The 20797-nt window shown below is 38.9% G+C and overlaps 1 protein-coding gene across 1 annotated transcript in view; it reads right to left on the bottom strand.

Moving 5' to 3' along the window:
* The window catches only part of TTC9 (tetratricopeptide repeat domain 9), a 68500-nt gene extending 60203 nt beyond the window's left edge, over window positions 1-8297 (bottom strand). Inside the window, exon 1 of the mRNA XM_004371111.1 lies at window positions 8244-8297. Within this exon, the coding sequence (XP_004371168.1) occupies window positions 8244-8297 (54 nt within the window). The remainder of the gene's footprint in view (window positions 1-8243) is intronic.
* Window positions 8298-20797: the final 12500 nt, after the last annotated feature.

Below are 20797 nucleotides of genomic sequence, written 5' to 3'. Positions count from 1 at the left end.
AGTACACATTGTTTTATGACAATGGTTAAAAACCCTGACATGTCAACACTGTCCCTTCTCAACCTTGGGTTCCCTATTACCAGCTTTCCTGTCCCCTCCTGCCTTCTAGTCCTTGTCCCTGGACTGTCGTGCCCCATTAGTCTCGTTTTGGCAGAACATTTTCTTAATAAACTTTGTTATGCCACTTGACCTAGATGCGGTGGACATATTTTTTAGTGCCCTCCTCTGTGATACTAAGAAAAAAAAATATTCTAAAGCAGTAGTTCTCAAACTGTGGTCTCCAGACCTGCAGCATCAGCATCATCTGGGAAACTACTGGCAATGAAACTTCTGGGGTCCCACCCTAAACCTACTAAGTCAGAAACTTTGCAGCTGGTGTCCAGCAATCTGTACTTTAACAAGCCCTCCAGGTGATTGAGATGCATGATTAAGTTTGAGAACCTCTACTCTAAAACCTTGCTAATCAAAGTGTAGGCCTTGGGCCAACAGCATCATCACTGCCCTGTTAGAAATGCAGAATCTGCAAAATCTTAGACCATCTGACTCAGAATCTGCATTTTAGCAAGATCACCAGGTGATTTGTACACCAATTAACATGTGAGAAGCACTACTCTAGAGGATTTGTAGAAGCCATAAAAGTATTAAGAAGAAACCCCTAACCCTTCATCATCACTCAGAGATATTCTTTGTTAATATTTTGATGGGATTTCTACCAATTGTTCTCTGTGTATCTATATGTATGCAAGGCTCCCTGGGTGGTGTAAATGGTTAGATGCTCAGCTATTAACTGAAAAGTTGGTGGTTTGAATTCACTTTTCAAAAATCACAGCCATTGAAAACCCTATGAAGCACAGTTTTACTCTGACACACCTGGCATTGCCGTGAGTTAGAATCAACTTGACAGCAATTGGTTTGGTTTTTTGGCTTATATGTATACTAAGTGCTCTTTTAACAAACATAAATGGTATGGCACAATATACACAATTTTGTTTCCTGCTTTTTTTACTTTACACTATATGATGTGATTAAAACTTTGTTGTTGTTAGGTACTGTTGAGTTGGTTCTGACTCATAGTGACCCTATGTACAACAGAACAAAACACCGCCCAGTCCTGTGCCATCCCCACAATCATTGCTATGTTTGAGCCATTGTTGCAGGCTCTGTGTCAGTCCATCTCGTTGAAGGTCTTACTCTTTTTCACTGATCCTCTGCTTTACCAAGCATGATGTCCTTCTCCAAGGACTGATCCCTCCTGATAACATGTCCAAAGTATGTAAGAGGAAGTTTTACCATCCTCCATTCTAAGGAGCATTCTGGCTGTACTTCTTCCAAGACAGACCTGTTCATTCTTTTGGCAGTCCATGGTGTATTCAATATACTTTGCCAACACCATAATTCAAATGCATCAGTTCTTCTTCAGTCTTCCTCATTCATTGTCCAGCTTTCGCATGCATGTGAGGTGATTGAAAATACCATGACTTGGGTCAAGTGCACCTTAGTCCTCAAAGTGACATCTTTACTTTTTAACACTTTAAAGAGGTCTTTTTCAGCAGACTTGTCCAATGCAATACGTCTTTTGATTTCTTGACTACTGCTTCCCTGGGTGTTAATTGTGAATCCAAGACAAATGAAATCCTTAACCCATCAACATTTTCTCCATTTATCATGATGTTGCTTATTGGTCCGGTTGTGAGGATTTTTGGTTTTTTTACGTTGAGGTGTAATCCATACTGAACGATGTGGTCTTCGTTCTCTTTTACTCCAGGTGGTTGGGACCAGGATGTGGTCTTTATCTTCATCAGTAAGTGCCTCAAGTCCTCTTCACTTTCAGCGAGCAAGATTGTGTCATCTGCATATCACAGGTTGTTAATGAATCTTCCTCCAATCAATCCTGTTGCAACATTCTTCTTCATATGGTCCAGCTTCTCAGATTATTTGCTCAGCACACAGGTTGAATAAGTATAGTGAAAGAATACAACCCTGATGCACACCTTTCCTGATTTTAAACCATGCAGTATCCCCTTATTCTGTTTCAATGACTGCCTCTTGGTCTATGTACAGATTCCGCATGAGCACATTTAAATGTTCTGGGATTTCCATTTTTCACAATGTTATCCATAATTTGTTATGATCCACATAGTTGAATGCCTTTGCATAGTGAATAAAACACTGGTAAACTTCTTTCTGGTATTCTCTGCTTTCAGCCAAGATCCATCTGACATCAACAGTCGTATCCCTTGTTCCATATCCTCTCCTGAATCCAGTTTGAATTTCTAGCAGCTCGCTGTCCATGTACTGCTGCAACCACTTTTGAATGATTTTCAGCGAAATTTTACTTGCGTGTAATATTAATGATATTGTTCAGTAATTTCTGCATTCTGTTGGATCACCTTTTGGGCACAAATATGGCTCTCTTCCAGTCAGTTGACTGGGTAGCTATCTTCCAAATAGCATTGACAAGTAAGTGCTTTCAGCGTTGCATCTGTTTGTTGAAACATCTCAGTTGGTGTTCCATCAATTCTTGGAGCCTTGTTTCTTGCCAGTGTCTCCAGTGCAGCTTGGACTTTTTCCTTCAGTACCATCAGTTCTTGATCATATGTAACCTCCTGAAATGGTTGAGTATTTATAATAATATTTAAATATTCTTTTAAATCCTTGTTTTTAATGGTTGTATAATATTTCATTGTATGTCTGCATCATAGTGTATGTGACCATTTTTCTATGGCCGGGAAGATTTTAACTTCAATTTTTTGCTATTATGAGTAACACTGAGATAATAAAAATAATAGATACCACTTATATATCATGCTGTCTTTACATATAACAATTTATTTACTTCTCATAACAACCCTCTGAAGTAGGTGCTATTATTATCCCCATTTTGGACACCAAGTCATAAAGATTCACCAAAGCCACACTGCTAATAAGGGGTGGGGCTGGGATTTAAATCCAAGCAATCTGGCTTCAGAATCTGTGCTCATAACTATCTTTCTACTTAAATTTTTGTCCTTATTTTTCCCTACACAAAATTATGTCATTCTTTTTTTTTTTGTCTTGAAACATGTCGTCAGTGTGCTTTTTGGAAAGGTTGTACTAACTTGTGCTCCCACCTTGACAACAACGTCCTTGACAACACTGAGGGTTAGCATTTAAAAAATATTTTCAAATTTGACAAATGAAAACTATTTATTGAATCAACTGGGATTTCTTTAATTATTAGTAAGGGTGAACATTTTTCACATGTATCATTGCCATTTACATAATACTGAGGGCTTTCTAGTTGTACATACTTTTGATGTACTAAATTATACCTTACTTTTACAGCAACTTACTTTTCTAAGTGCTTTAACATCTTTGATCTCATTTGATCTTCACATTAACCCCATAGAGGGTAAGTGATTTTCTCCTCACACAGTGAGTTTGCAGTGAGACATCGTATTAGTTAAGAAAGTTTGGGTTCAGACAGATGTGGGCTGGAATTCCATCTTTGCTACTTCCTGGGCAAGTTATTCAACTTCTGCAACTTCTGACTCAAATGAAGGTACTACTTACTTCATAGGGTTTTTGTGACATACATTGTAAGTGCTCAACAGATGGCAACTTTAATTATTACTCATTAAGTCCTGTCATTATTGGATCCCATAATAATGTTGTAGCAGAACTCCAATTAATCCATAAATATTTGCCAACCCCTGTCACTTTTTATTTTAAGGTACTAGGTCAGGAAGAGCAAAGAGAAAAAATTTGGGGGTCTGGTGTTCTGAATTTTCATTGTTACCGGTGTTACAATCACTAGGTAGGAAGGGCTACTGAAGGCAAATATTGGACGAAGATTTAGGCCTGGTATTTGGCTGCTGTCTGAAATAAGTCATGATTTGGGTCACAGTGGTCACAACCATTTAAAGGTGAGAAATACTGATGTGCCAAATTGTTTTTTATTTTTCCACTGTGTCCTGGCTTAATGGAACAAGTATTTCATTTTGAAATTTTGGGTTTGAAAACAAGGCTGCAAGAGAATTGTGATCCATGTGATTTGACCCTGTGTATGAAGCAGAACTCAACACAAGAGCTCAGTATTAGCTTAGATGAAGGAAAGCATGAGTGAGGAAGGGAGGGAGTATTATGGGGGTGTGGGGTGGGAGGAGACTTACTATGCCCATCTGTCCTGCTCAGCAGAGCTGTGTGTGTATGTCTAGTCGTTTGCTTGTTTTTAATATACGTCTTTCTGTCTAAGCCACTGATCGGTAACTATTGGCCATATGCAGAGCACTATTTTAGGAAATGAGTAAAGATCAAAATGACAGAAAATTTAGGCATGGATTTAGGAGTTAGAAACTCAGTGCTTCTCAAACTTTAACGTGCATATGAATTGCCGAGAGAGCTTATTAAAATTCTGGTCTCTGTTTCCATTACTCTAGGGTAAGACCCAAGATTGTGCATTTCTAACATGCTGCCAGGTGATGCTTCTGCTGCTGCTGGTCCATGGACCACATTTTGAGTAGCAAGTGTTTAGAGAAAAGGGAAGCTTCATATCTCCCCATCTCTGCTGGCCTTCACCTTCTCCCAGAGAGGAGGAGGTGTTTACTTGGTCGGTCAGATTCCAGAATTAATTGTTCCACATTTAACAAGGGTATGGTTAGGAAACTTCATGCAGCTTTCTCTTCTACTTTATGCTGCAGGAATCAGTAAGCTGACCCAGGGCATCCTCTTGGGATCTGGTCATAGTGTTTTCTCTTCCTCAAATGCATAGCCAAGAACACTTTTCATTGCTTCCATTTCTTGTCTAATGTGGCAGGACAGAGGGTAAGAAGATTTTGGTGGTTTGTAGGAGGGATTGGAGAAGGGAGAAAGGGACACGGTGGAGGAGGCCCTCTAGAACTTTAGGCTGCTTCCTCCAACCTAGTGTTTGTAGGAGAGCCCTGGACTAAGAAACTGGGCATTTATTTGGTGAAAATAACGTGATATTTTGATTTCTCATCTGCCAGTGTCCCTTGGATATATTGCATCCTCATGCACCTCACAGGGGGAAGAGATGATTGAACCACAGAAGATTTCTAGTACTCATAGTCCCCTTGGCCCAATGTCATCAGAATCTCTCCCTTTGTTCCTAACAGGCAAGCCCTGGGCACGTGCCAGTGAATCCTATGGATGATCATTCCACTAGTGGAATAACTCACTACTGCTGAGATATGCTGGACAATTTCTTAGAGAAGATGTGTATGGAACTATTTTGAAGGAAAGAACTTGATATGGTCAATAGCAAAAGGCACAATGCACCTGCTGGCTTTATAAGTCTCAGGCTCTGTATCTGCCCTGGTTCTGGACCATTTTTCTGCTTCTCTGAATCTCTGCCTCTCACTTCCCACTGGTCTTAGAAGACTGAAGACCCTTTTCTTTCCAAACACACTCTGGAGCTTGCATACTTACTAAACAGATGGCATGTGCTGGTTTGTCTCTTCCTCCGGCTCTGAGTCTTAAGCATATGCGAAAGACATATATTTGAATCTTTTTTATACTAATCTAAGATGTTCAGGATTTGGTCACATGCCAACCAAACTAAAACTATTTTGGGGATGTTTTCCTAATTTCATCAGACTTCACAATTTACCTGAGAAAATCACAGCATTTCCATCATCAGTTTTTATCCATATTCAATGTTCAATCATCCCTCTATGGAAAAATGGGGGATTATTAACTATTTCATGTCCAGATGAAGCATATGAGGCTAATGAGAGCTTCATAATTATGTGCATCCCACCTTCTACACCCCACCCCCACCCCAAGAAATTTCTCTATAGTTCCAGAGCCTTGCTCAGCCTGACCTTATTTTTCTTCCTCTTTTCCTATCCCGACTCTCTCCCACCATTCAATCCATTTTGTACTCCCCATCGTCTCTATCTCCAATATCAATTACAGCCCTCCATGGGCAGCATGATACCAATTATTTGGATCTGCTAACATCCCTTCTTTAGGGGATTCTTCTTTCACCTATTCGTGTGGTTTCTCGTGGAGCTGTCGATCATGGTGCCTTCCCTGTAACCCCTTCCCTCCACACACACTTGCTAGCACCTCTTCCAGTCTTGGCAGTCATGTTAGTCCATCTTCCTACCCTACAGTGATTGGTTTTGGATGGAACATGAGCCAAGTAGAAACAATCAGAGTTTTCCCTGAGATTTATATACAGATGATGGGGGAGAGAATTTCTTTTTCCACTGGGGTTATTAAGTTGAGAGGATTTCAAGCCGGGGCTATCAGTGGCTATCTTGCCTACCACCTGGAGAAGGCCTATCTAAAAAATGAAGTTGAAAAGAGGCAAAAAAGAGATGAAGATGAGGACAGAGCTCTAGTGGCATCAATTAAATTCTTAGATGCAGCCGTTTTTAATGTCAGATACATCCTTGGGCTTACCACATATGTGAACCAATGAATTCCCTTTATTACATAAGGTAGTTTGAGCTGTCACTTTGCAATTGAAAAAATATTGACTTATATATTCCTTCTCAAGTGTTTGCTCTCTTCACCCACCACCTACTGCTACCCCAGTTTGGCTGCTGTTCCATGTGGCTGATAACCACATCCATGTCCTCTTACCTAGAAAGTATTCATTTAAAAATGGTTTGCTTTTCGCTTATTTATTTATTATGAACTTTATATATGGAAAACTTTAAGCATACACAAAAGAAAGAATAGTATAATGAACCTTCAAGAACCTATCACCCAGCTTAAACAATTATCAATAACCAATATTTATTGCCATAAGTTCAGTTTTCCATATGTGTCATTCTCTTTTCTATTTCTATGCCTTCGTATTTGCAGGTCCCTGGGTGTTCCATGTTTCTGTCCCTCTCTCTCTCTCTCTCTCTTTTTTCTCCCTTAGAATACTAGGTCTTTCAGTCAAAGTCACCCAGATTGGCTTTCAGACTTAGCACAAGTGTCTCCTCTACTGTGAAGCCTTACTAACTTCCACATACAAGTTTGATGTTCTTCTGTGTTTTGGTAGATCCTTTTTGGAACTTTTAGATGATATAGCACTTATTCATCCAATGAATATCTATTGAGAAATGTCACTTATTCAGGCTTTAGGATCCATCAATGAACAAAACAGGCAAAACATTCACCTTTATAGAATTTCCATTCTTGTGTGGGTAGACTGACAAGAAATACCATAACTAAATAAATTATTTGGTGTAATAGAATGTGATAAGTGCAATGGAGAAGGAGAGTTTAAGAGGGATTGTGTGTGTCTAAGTTTTAAATAAAGATAATCAGATAGGTGACATTTATTACATTGCATAATGGTTATTTGCTTACTTTTTTGTCTCCCCAACTAGACTATAGCTACTTGAAAGCAGGGGTTGCATCTTATTCATTCTGTAGCCCCAGCATCTAGTATAGAATTAGATGTTCTGTAAAGGTTGTGCACTAAATTGAATAAACAGAAGAATACAAGATACCAAATGGAAAGACTCTTGGTATCAAGGAAGATTTTTTAAACATAGTACATGTACGGGAAAAAAATTCAAATGGCACTCTGTATTTAAAAAGAATACATTAAGAAGTAAAGTTTCCGTCTACTTCTGGCCCCAGTCCTCCAAACTCCTTCCCAGTAGCACCCACTGTTACTTGTTTCTTATGTATCATTCCAGAGATGATTATCTATGTCTGTCTGTCTGTCTGTCTATCTATCTATCTACATCTGTCTGTCTGTCATCTCTCTAACTTACAAATATTATTGTGGAAATAACTGTATTTTAGTATATATGCAACTGCCACGTTCTAAAATAATCCCTATGGTACAGGTAGTCCTCAGTTTATGATGAGGTTCCATTCCCACGACTTCATTGTAAGTAGATTCTGACATAAGTCGAATACTTCATTTTTTAAATGGTTTCCATTATTATTGGCTTTTAAAAAAATCAGTTATCTTTATAAATATGATCTTTATTTGTCCCTGGGGATTGGAAATATTACATAAAAACTTACAGATATATTTTAATATATAACCTGTTACCTGTTGCCGTCGAGTTGATTCTGACTCATAAAAATTTACTCTGACGATGAAGAAGAGTTGGACAACATTGGCATTTTGTCAGTTATGGTAATAACTCCACTTGTGGAAGGTTCTGGATCATGTGGATTATCCCTGGAAATGGGGTTAGCATTTCTAGTCAGAAAGTTTAGTGAGAGTTGTCTGTATGGTCCTTTTGTTTTTATTCTTCATATATTTTGCAGTAACGTCTCACTGTTTCCCGAATCTGCTTATCATCTTTAGCAAAGCGATCAGCATTTGGGTGCATGTTTTCAAACAACTGAAACCCGATTTAGTTTAGAAAACTAAACCTATATGGCAGTGTTTTGAGCAGTAAATCATAAAATTGAACATCTGCAAGTGAACATCTGAGAATGATAACATCAGCAAATTATGTGCTACAACATTGTATTTGTTTGTATGGATACATCAGAATGTATTTTACAAGGCTCCAGTCGATGGACATTTGAGTTGTAATGAAGATGTTTTGATGAACCACTCACTGGCTGAGAAGTCAGGCTGTAGTATGAATCTGGTACACTGAATCTTTCATTCTAAGCTAAGTCAACAACTTCCCTGTTGAGGATGAGGCCAATCTTACCACTTATGTGTATATTATCTAATGTCACTACAACCCCATGAGGTTGTTATTATTATACTCACTTTACAAAGAAGAATCCTGAGTTTTTTAGAGGTTAGGCAATTTGCCAAAGATCACACAGCTTGAAAGCAGGGCATGGGTCTGCCTGACTCCAAAGCCCATGCTTTTTGCCACCATTGGAGTTTTTGGGAGTTCTGCTAGAGATGAAATAAGAAGGATTTACGTAGACTACCTAGTGGGCTGTCCTAGATGATCTTTAAGATTCTTTCAATCTGGGGGTGTTCTAACACTGTCCCACTCCCCTCAATCCATTCTCTGCCCTTTTTCTGTCTTGCTTGGTGCCCTAGGAGACTGACTTCTGCACCCACTGGGCTCCTTAGGCCTCTTGTTGCTGATCAGGCTTGGCCAGAGGAAGGCACCAACATGAGACAGGATGATGGAAGGAGAGAGAGATTAGGGTATTTCTTTTTCACTCTCTCCTTAATTTGGAGCATAGTTTTGGCAGTGGCCATGTCCCTTCCTCACTGTAGTTATGAGTGGGTACCCCCTCCTCCATGATTCCACCTCTCAGTGGGCTCTGGGAACATAATTTCTTCCTTTTGCCCAAATATCTTCCCTCTGGTGCTAGTTTCTGGATGCCTCAACATTCTTTCTTGGTTCCTATAACCATGCCTGCATTTCTGTGAAGAGGCTTTGTACTGAAAATCTCTTACGGTGAACCATCAGTGTTAAATTTTGTCTCATGTCTTGACCCTATTATAAATACTATTTATAGTAGGGTATGTGAGGTTTTAGTGGTATGTGAGGTTCTCTGAATATGTGGGGGTTTTTGTCATTGCTCTGTTTCTCATAATTTCATATGAAACTCTGAAACCATGAGCTGGGGCTCTATAAGCATTTATACATTATAAGCATTTAACATTTTAACAGCCTTTTCTGAACCACACACGCACACACAAACCACTATTTTTTTTTCCCTGAAGAAGTGTGAGAGAGATCTATTAGTTATCTATTGCTGAGTAACAAATTACACCAAAAGTTACCAGATTAAAACAACATTTATTACCTCACAGTTTCTATGGGAGCTTTTTAGTTGGGTCGTTTTGGCTCAAGTTCTCTTACGAGGCTGCAGTCATGCCGTTGGCCAGGACTGAAGTTATCTGAAGGCTCAACTGAGGGAGATTCCAGTTCCAAGCTTATGCCCATCATGTTTGGCAGGCCTCCATTCCTCGATGGCTGTTGGCTGCACATCTCAGTTCTTTACCATGTGGGCCTCTCTGTAGTCGTCACCACATGCTAGCTGGCTTGCCCCAGAGTGAGAGGTCCAAGAGAGAGATTCAAGCGATCAAGAGTCTCGTATAACCTAATCTCAGAAGTGACATACCATCACCTTTGATGTATTCTATTGGTCGCACAGACTGACCCCGGTAATCCTGGTACAATGAGGTGTGAACACAAAGAGGTGAGGGTTACTGGGCCACATTTTGGAAGCTGGCTACCTCAAGAGAAGCAGGTATTGAATTTTTGATTGTATCTAGCCACGTGCTAGAGCCTAAGCGAGTATTTGTATAGTATCAAAAGAAAAATAAAACCAAGTAAGTTGGCCACTGATCACAATGATGTAAAAAGGCCTGCATTAAAAGAATTTTATTTTGTTGTTGTTGTTGAGAATATACACAGCAGAACATATACCAGCTCAACAATTCAATGACGTTGATTACATTCTTCAAGTTATGCAACCATTTTCACCCTCAAAAGGCACACATTTTTATTACAAAGGTCAGAAGAAATTCAGGGCATAGAAAGGAATTCAGAACTCAAAGTTCAATTTTTTTTCGTTTTTTTGGTTGTCATTTTGTTTTTCTGTAAATTTAAGTTCTTAATTTTAAAATTAAAAAGTATTACCAATGCATTTTTAAGATGTTAAAATGTCATTTGATCCTAGAACATTTCCTTGAAGCTAACCTGATGGTAGAAATTTTCCATAAAATTATTCTGTCAATCTCTACCTTAGGCTGCAATCACTGCAGACTTATTTAATGGTGTGATTTGGGGCACTCTCCCTGCCTATATGGCCCTGAGTCTAGTTATTCAGCTACTGTGGATTGAATTGTGTTCCCAAAAATTGTGTCCTAAAAAAGATATGTCCTAACCCCTGGATGGAGCCTTGGTGGTACATTGGTTAAGAGCTACAGCTACTAACCAAAAAGTCAGCAGTTCGAATCCACCAGCTGATCCTTGGACATCCTGTGGGGCAGTTCTACTCTGTCCTACAGGATTGCTATGAGTCGAAATCAACTCAATGGCAAGTGGTTTTTTTTGGTTTGTTTGTTTAACCCCTGGTGTCTGTGAATAGGACCTTGTTCAGAAATAGGGTCTTGAAGATGTTATCAGTTACCATGAGGTCATACTGGAGTAGGTCTCCTATAAAAGCGGAGCGACAGAAAGGGATGATGCCAAGTGAACATGCATCTGCAAGCCAAGGAACACCTGGGGAACACAGGGGTTGAGAGAGACGAGAAGAGATCTTCCCCTAGAGTCTTCAGAGAGAACATGGCCCTGCCAATGCCCTGAATTCAGACTCCTAGCCTCCGTAACTGGGGCCCAGGTGGCGTAGTGGTTAAGACCTTGGCTGCTAACCAAAAGGCTGGTAGTTTAAATCCACCAGCTGCTCTTTGGAAACCCTAGCACAGTTCTGCTCTGTCCTATAGGGTGGGAATTGACTCACCGGCAACAGGTGTAGCCTCCATAACTATGAGACAATAAATTTCTGTTCTTAGGAGCCACCCAATTTGTGATATTTTGTTACAGCCCCAGGAAACTAATATACCAGCCTAGTGGGTGATTCTGTGAGCTACCCCACAGCCTTTTAATCAAACCATTTTATGCTCCAATCAGTCTAATTTGAGTACCTGACTGGTACAATATGATTCCTCTGGTATAATGATGTTGGAACTGGGAAACTATCAAGTTTTGATGAAATAATGGGGTCATTTCAGGCTCAGCAAGAAAGCTCTTTCTGAGTAGGTGGCTGTTCCCATGCAGCTCAAATCACACTTCTGACCACCACAAATATTTGGATTGTCTGGCTGCCCTGTGACAACTGTAAAATGTGGACTTGTAGGCATGGAGTTGCTGAAGCTGGCTAGATTTTCTTTTCCCTTTTCTTGTACCCAAGATCTCTTCAGATCTGCAGAATGTATCTGAACTCCTGCAGACTTTGCTGCTGCAGCAGCAATCTGTCATCAGCCAAGCTAATCATCCATTATTTATTTCCTTCCCTTGCATTCTGCCCGAACCCTCCCACATACAGTCTGCTGAGGCTTCATCAGTAAACTCAGGGCTAGGATGTGGACCCAGGAGAGAGGTATTTAGACATAAGGGTAGAAGGGGCGGAGAGAAATAATTAGGATGAGGAGCATACAGCTTTGTTTCCACTTATTTCTCTTATGAGCACCAGATAATCTTTTAAGTGGGGGTGTAAGACATCTGACCTAGCAAGACCATAAATCCAGAGCTTTCTGAACTTTCCCTATAAATCAAAGTACAGGCTCACCAGTGGGGATTAAGGGCGACTGAAGGCTAATATTAAGAGAAATACATGAAAGCACCTATTACACCACATTGAAGAAGTTTGTTAACAATTTTCTTTCTTTACCTCCTTCTTTTTCTCTCCTACTCATCTTCTTTTTTGGGATCCCTGGTGGCACAGTGGTTAAGAGCTCAGGCTGCTAACCAAAAGGTCAGCAGTTTGAATTCTTTGGCCGCTCCTTGGAAACCCTATGGGGCAGTTTCTACTCTGTCCTATAGGGTTGCTACGAGTCAGAGTTGACTTGTTGGCAATGGGTTTGGTTTTTTGTTTAAATCATCTTTTACTTCCTATTTCCCATCAACTAAATTGGATTGTAGTTGATCGATTTCTTTTGTCTTCATCAAGTACCTTTCTGTGCTGATAAGTTAAGGCATTGCATTCTTTTGAGTTGGCTATTATTTAATTCAAAAATTACTAGTGTTACCAGGGCCACCTTGGCATGTGAGAGGTCACAAACAGGTAGGTTGTGATGCAGGAGGAAAGGGGGAAGGTCTGGAGAAGAGTTCAGAATGGATAACCTTGAATATGTGGCTAGAAGAGCAGTACTAAGGTATTTTGGGGGTTGGGGCCTGTCAGAGAGCTAGGGGGCTAGTACAAAAAGGCAGCCAAGGGTTCATTTCCAAGTCTAGGCCATTAGCATAGAGACATTGGGGAGCACCATGTCACGATTTATTTAAAAAAAATTTTTTTTAATATGGTTGCTTACATTATCAATCCTTTTCAAGTTTACAAGAAAGAAAGAAAAAAAAAAAAGTCCAGAGATAAAGGTGAAGTGTTGCTTTGTTTTGCTTTTGTCCTGGTAAATCTTAGGCTCTCGAGTTTCTCCTGAGCACTGAGAAGGAAACCCAGCCAGCCTCACTCCCCTAGAGCCAAAGGAAGAGCCAATCGAATATTGCTCAGTGAAGCAGAGGTTCCTACTGGTAAAATTGGCTTCCGCTGGATAGGGATGCACTTGGCTCTCCCAAGCTGTGGAGTAGGGAGCCAAGACTCAGGCGCTTTCCCTGCACCTTCTCTGCCTCAGCTTGGCCCCAGGCCAACCTGTAACTGGCTTTACCTGCCTCTTCTTCCTCAGCCACTGTCAAAGCTTAGACCAGACAAAGAACTTGTTAAACAGGGTAGAATATAAGGTTTCCAACATTATATATTCTAGTATTATGAACATGCCACAATCATTCCAGACTATAATTTTAACAATATAATATACATGAAATAAAATGTGTGAACAAATCTTTGAAGAGGTGGTGGGTTGAGAAGAGGAGTGGGAGAGGGACTTCAGAGGTCACCTATACCAAGTGTAACAATTATAAGGGCTCTGAAGTCAGACTTTTTGTGTTCAAATTCTGGCTCTGCCATTTATCACCTGTGTGGCTTTCAGCAGGCAACAACTTCTCCAGGCTTCAGATTTCCCATCTTAAAAACAGGGACAACAGTACTTACTTCATAAAACTGTTGGGAGGACTAAACACCAAAATCCATGTCAAGTGATTTGTTGAGTTTCTCGGCATAGTAAGTGCTTAATTGTTGTTGTTGTTAGTTGCCATTGAGCCGGCTCCAACTCACGATGACCTTATGTATAACATACAGAAACATTGCCCAGTCCTGCACCATCTTAATGATCATTGGTATGTCTGAGTCAGTTGTAGCTATGCGTCAATCCATCTTATTGAGGGTTTGCCTTGTTTGTTGACCCTCTACTTTACCAAACGTGATGTCCTTTTCTAGCGATTGATCTTTCCTGATGAAGTAAGCAAGTCAAAGTCTCTCTGTCCTCACTTTTAAGGAACATTCGGGTTGTATTTCTTCTAAGACTGATTTGTTTGTTCTTTTGTCAGTCCACAGTATATTGAAGTGCTCAATACATGTCAATTATTGTTGTGGTAATTATTGCCACCATCAAGATTAAAATAATAGAAAAGAGAAGGCAGTATAGCATCTTTGCTAAAAAGTATGGGCTCTGTGACCTTGGGAAAGCTACTTAACCTCTCGAAGACTCAGTATCCTCTCATAAGAATGTTGTGAGGTTTAGATGGAACAATGTTCAGTACTTAACTCAATATTTGACCGATATAGTGGTTATTATTCAGATAAAATGAGATATAAAGAGGTTTGGTGCCACACTAAGACAGACTAGGAAGAAAGGCCTGGCAATCTACTCCCAAAATCAGCCAGTGCAAACTCTATGGATCACAATGGTCTGATCCCATTGTGCATTGGGTCGCCATGAGTTGGGGGTCGACTCTATGGCAGCTAACAACAACAAGAGCCAAATTAGAACAACACTTCCGTGTTCTCTAAAAAAGGGGGGGGGGTGTAGAGGAGTTTAGGATTGAAGAAAGTCCACTAAAGTTTAAATTCAAAAGTCTAACCTTTTAAAAAAAAATCACTGGGGTCATCCTAACTTACACTTAGGCATTATTCTAGTCTAGGCATGAATAAGGAAGACCAAAGAAGAACTGACACCTTTGAATTATGGTGTTGGTGAAGAATATTGAATATACCATGGACTGCCAGAAGAACGAACCAGTCTGAATAGACAGAATGGTCCTTGGAAGCAAACATGGTGAGACTCCATCTCACATATTTTGGACATGTTATCAGGAGGAACCAATCCCTGGAGAAGGACATCACGCTTGGTAAAGTAGAGGGTCAGTGAAAAAGAGGAAGACCCTCAACAAGATGGATTGACACAGTGGCTGCAACAATGGGCTCAAGCGTAACAACACCTGTGAGGATGGCACAGGACCAGGCAGTGTTTTGTTCCATTGTACATAGGGCTGCTATGAGTTGGAACTGACTTGACGGCACCTAAAAACAACTAGTCTAGGCTGGGCTCTTCTCTGGGACAATGCCTATGCTTTTGCAATGATGAACTGGAATTAGGAGAGAATTAGTGAGACTGTTTATTTGTGGCAGCTGCAAGGAAAGGAGGGGTTTAGGCATTACCCTCTTTGAAACACTTAAAAAGCCAGTTGTGGTTTATTTCCAACCAACAATGTGACCATTATTACCACCCTCCTTGAGTCACCTCTCTCAAATGTCACCCAAGTAGCTGCCTGGAATAAAAAGGATCTAGAAGAGCTTAGCAGATAGGATCTGCATCTGCTTCATAACAAAAACCAGGTTTCAGGAAGCCCTCATTCAGCAAGTAAGGCTAGGTAGCCAGAATAGAATATTAAATCAACTCAGGCCCATAGTGGGACAATAAAAAATTCATCAAACCTGTTTCATTTAATATTATTAATGCAGACCCAGTCTTCTACTGTATGTTCAGTGGCTGCTAGATCTCCTAAATGTATATATGTGATTCACAGATTTTTCTTAGTTTTATATATCCAGTAGACATCTTCACTTGGTCCACTGACACTTCAAACTCAACACACTTAAAACTTAACAAAACTATTCTACCCTCTTTTTTAAACTGCTCTTCTACTTCTTATCTCAATAAATCGTTCACTCAATTGCCAAGCTAGAGATTCTGAATTCTCGCTTTCCTCACCCCTGCTCTTTGCGAATTCCTAACAACCTCACCTCCTAAATAGCTGTCATTTTAGTTCATTTCTTTTTACTCTTACTGTCACTTCCTTTGTATAGGTCCTCATTTTTTCAGGCTTAGATTATGGTAACAAATTTCTAAATTCAAATCTATTCTTGTCACTTGAAATTGTTAGTAATCTACAGTTCTCAGTTCCTTGACATAGTTTATAATGATCTTTCCCCTGATTTCTGCTTAAGCCCTATCTCTTCCAACCTCTAGCCATTCTGAATGTGTTTCACTTACACATTCCCTCTTGCCTCCTGGCTTTGGTTCATGTTCTTCTCTCTGCCTTGAATTCTCTTACCTCTCCTTTTCAGTTGACGAACTCCCACTCATCTTTCATGTCTCTGCTTAGACATCTCTTCCTCCAGGAAGTCTTCCCCGTGCATTTAGTAGCCTCCCTTCATACTTTCATACTACTCTGCTTCCTCTACTCTTATTACAATAAACTTTAATTATCATTGGTTTTCTCTGTGTCCTACACTAGGCTGAAATGTTGAAGCCATGTCTATCTTGTTCACTGTTATTTCTCCATCACTTAGCACAGTGGTTGGCACAGTAGGTTACATTGTAAATATTTTTTGAATGAATGAAGAATAATATAACAAAAATATCCCATTTTTTACTGCAGCCCTCTTAAGGTTATATCAACATGTAATGAGAAATTGAAAGATCCTAAAGTCCTCTCTTGATCCACATCTCTGTCAGTGCATCATTGGGAACTGTCATCCCATCACCTGCTCAGTCCAGTGCATGTAGCCTACAAAAAAGAGGGAATAAGCAACATGCTTAAAGCAGGAGTGTTGAAATGCTGACTATAGTAACAACTCAAAATGCCAAAAGTTTCCAACCCTTATAGACTCAAAACCAACCAAAACCAAACTCATTGCCATCGAGTCAAGTCCAACTCATAGCAACCCTATAGGACAGAGTAGAGCTGCCCCATAGGGTTTCCAAGGAGCAGCTGGTGGATTCAAACTGCTGTCTTTTTGGTTAGCAGCCAAGCTCTTAACCACTGCACCAGAAGGGCTCCTTATAGATTCAAGAACCTATAAAGTGACTGGGCTCCCCATGGGAACATTTAGAAATGACATTTGGCACACTTACATTAAACAATCAAATAATTGTTGAGCAACTACTATGTGCCAACCCCTGTTCTGAACATCAGACAAAAATTCTTCCCTTTGAGAGGTGGAGCCAACATGGCACCATAGACAGAAGCATCATACTGTCCCTTTGCAGCAAAGACTCAAAAAACTAAGTAAAACAGATACAAACGTCAATCCTGGAACCTTAAGCATCAAATGAAGGGATAAAGAAATAGATGAAATGCTGAATGGAAGCTCAATAATAAAGCAAAGCTAAAAGACTTAAACAGTGAAACAGAGACATCAATCTATAAATGACAACAAGGTTAAAACAACAAAAGGGGGACTAAATGGTGTAGGTATAGAACTTTCAAATGGAGAGGAAGTCAAGGCAATATCAAGTAATAAAAGACTGGTTCAAACTTAGGAAGATAGGGGTAAATTTCGAGGTAACCACAAAGAAAGTTAAACTTACTCATCAGAATAAAAAAGAAGAAAAACACAAAGTCTCAGTAAACACAAAATCTATAATAACAAAAGGAAAGAAAATCCAGAAACAAAAGGAACTCAGCAAAGGAAAGTAAAAGGAACAAAGAAAACACTAGCACCACAAAAAAAAGAAAAAAAAAAAAAAAAAAAAGCACGACAGTATGATAGCAATAAACTCATACCTGTTGATAATTATACTGAACATAAATGGCTTAAATGCACTTGTAAAGAGACAGAAAGTGGCAGAATGAATAAAACAGCATGACCCATCAAAATGTTGTCTATAAGAGACATATCTTAGACACAAAGACATAAATACATTAAAAATCAAAGGATGTAAAAAAATATACCAAGTTAACAGTAACCAAATAAGGGGCAGGAGTGGCAATACTAATCTCAGATCAAATAGACTTCAAGGCAAAATCCACCATAAAAGACAAGGAAGGACATTATATAATGATTAGAGTCAATCCACCAATAAGACATAACCTTAATAAATATCTACATACCCAACAACAGGACTCCAAAATACATAAAACAAACTCTAACAGCACTGAAAAAAGAAAATGACAGTTCCACAATAATAGTAGACTTCAACACACCATTCTTGGTAAAGGACACAACATTTAGAAAGAAACTAAACAAAGATACAGAAGATCTAAAGGCCACAATCAACCAACTTCACCTCATAGACACATATAGAACTCTCCACACGACAGCAGCAACATACACATTCTTTTCCAAAGCACATGGAACATTCTACAGAATATACCACATTTTAGGCCACAAAGCAGCTCTCAATAAAATCCAAAACATCGAAATAATACAAAGCATTCTCTCTGATGACAATACCATAAGAACAGAAATCAACAGAAAGAGCAAGGAAAAAAAAAAAATCAAATGCATTTAAACTAAATAACATCTTGCTTAAAAAACAACTGGGTAATAGAAGAAACCAAAGAAGGAATAAAGAAATTCCTAGAATTAAATGAGAATGAAAACATATCATACCCAAGCCTTTGGGACACAACAAAGGCAGTGCTCAGAGGTCAATTTATAGCAATAAATGCACACATCAAAAAAGAAGAATGGGCCAACATCAAAATGTTAAGCCTAAAACTCAAACAAATAGAAAGAGAACAACAAAAGAAGCCCACAGCCACCAGAAGAATGGAAATCATAAAGATTAGAACAAAAATAAATGAAATAGAGAACTGAAAAACAGTAGAATCAACAAGACCAAAAGTTGGTTCTTTGAAAAGATCAACAAAATCAAATGACAAATCATTGGCCAAACTGATGAAAGAAAAACAGGAGAGGAAGCAAATAACTCAAATAAGAAATGAGATGGGCAACATTACAACAGACCCAACTGAAATAAACAGGATCATAACAGAATACTATAAAAAATAGTGCTCCAACAAATTTTAGAACCTATAGGAAATGGACAAATGTCTAGAACCACACTACCCACCTAAACTAACACTAGCTGAGATAGAAAATCTGAACCAGAGAAGAGATTGAGGAAGTAATTTAAAAAAAAAACTCTGAACAAGTAAAAGCCTCGGCCCGGATGGCTTCACTGGAAAATTATACCAAACATTCAGAGAAGAGCTCACACCAGTACTACTCAAACTATTTCAAGAGCATAGAAAAGGAAGGAATACTCCTGAATTCATTCTATAAAGCCAGTATATCCTTGATATCAAAGCCAAGCAAAGACACCAAAAAAACCCAAAATTACAGACCAATATCTCTCATGAATATAGATGCAAAAATTATCAACAGAATTCTAGCCAATGGAATTCAGCATCATATAAAAAAAAATACACCACAACCAAGTGGGATTCATACCAGGTATGCAAGGATGCTTCAACATTAGAAAATCAATCAACGTGATCCACCACATAAATAGAACAAAAGAAAAAATCACATGATCATCACAATTGAGGCAGAAAAGGCATTTGATAAAGATCAACACTCATTTCTGATAAAAATTCTCAATAAAATAGCAATAGAAGGGAAATTCCTCAACATTAATAAAGGCCATCTATACAAAACCAACAGCCAAAATCATTCTCAACAGAGAGAGGCTGAAAACATTCCCCCTAAGAATGGGAACAAGACAAGGATGCCCTTTATGACCACTCCTATTTAACATTGTGCTGGAAGTCCCAGCTAGAACAATAAGGCAAGAAAAAGAAATAAAGGGTGTCCAAATTGAAAAGGAAGAAGTAAAATATCCCTATTCGAAGATGGTATGATAACTATACGTAGAGAACCTCAAAGATTCCACGAGAAAACTACTGGAACTAATAGAAAGATTCAGCAGAGTAGCAGGATACAAGATAAACACACAAAAGTCAGTTGGATTTCTATACACCAACAAAGAGAACTTCAAAAAGAAATTCAGGAAAACAATACCACTTATAATAGCCCCTAAAAGGATAAAATACTTAAGATTAAATCTAACCAGGGATGTAAAAGACCTATACAAGGAAAATTACAAAATATTATTGCAAGAAACCAAAAGAGACCTACATAAATGTAAAAACACACTATGCTCATGGATAGGAAGACTCAACATAGTGAAAATGTCAATCCTACCCAAAGCAATCTACAAATTTAAATCAAAGCAATCTACAGATATAAATCAATCCCGATCCAAATACTAACAGTAGTCTTTAACAAGATGGAAAAACTAATCACCAACTTTATATGGAAAGGAAAGAGGCCCCAGATAAGTAAAGCATTATTGAAGAAAAAGAACAAAGTGGGAGGCCTCACACTACCTGATCTCAGAACAGTCACGGTAGTCAAAACAGCCTGGTACCGGCACAATGACAGACACATAGACCAATGAAACCGAATCAAAAACCCAGATGTAAACCCATCCACCTATGATCAGCTGATCTTTGATGAAGAACCAAAGTCCATTAAATGGGGAAAAGATAGTCTTTTTAACAAAGGTGCTGACAAAACTGGATGTTCAACTGTAAAAAAATGAAACAGGACACATACCTCATACCGTACACAAATACTAACTCAAAAATGTGTCAAAGACCTAAATATAAAACGTAAAATGATAAAGATCATGGAAGAAAAAATAGGGACAGTGCTAGGGGCACTAGTACATAGCCTAAATAGAATATAAACCATAACTAACAATCACAAACACCAGAAGATAAACTAGATAACTGGGAGCTCCTAAAAAATTAGACACTTACGCTCATCAAAAGACTTCATCAAAAAGTAAAAAGAGAACCTACAGACTGGGAAAAAAAATTTGGCTACAACATATCTGACAAGGGTCTAATCTCTAAAATCCATAGAATACTTCAACACCTCAACAACAAAAAGACAAATAATCCAATCAAAAAATGGGCAAAGGATATGAACAGACACTTCACCAAACACATTCAGGCAGCTAACAGACACATGAGGAAATGCTCACAGTCATTAC

Source organism: Trichechus manatus, unplaced genomic scaffold (genome assembly GCF_000243295.1).
Source record: "Trichechus manatus latirostris isolate Lorelei unplaced genomic scaffold, TriManLat1.0 scaffold00010, whole genome shotgun sequence".
NCBI classification, from domain to species: Eukaryota; Metazoa; Chordata; class Mammalia; order Sirenia; family Trichechidae; genus Trichechus; species Trichechus manatus.
This window is presented reverse-complemented; position numbering and strand designations above follow the sequence as displayed.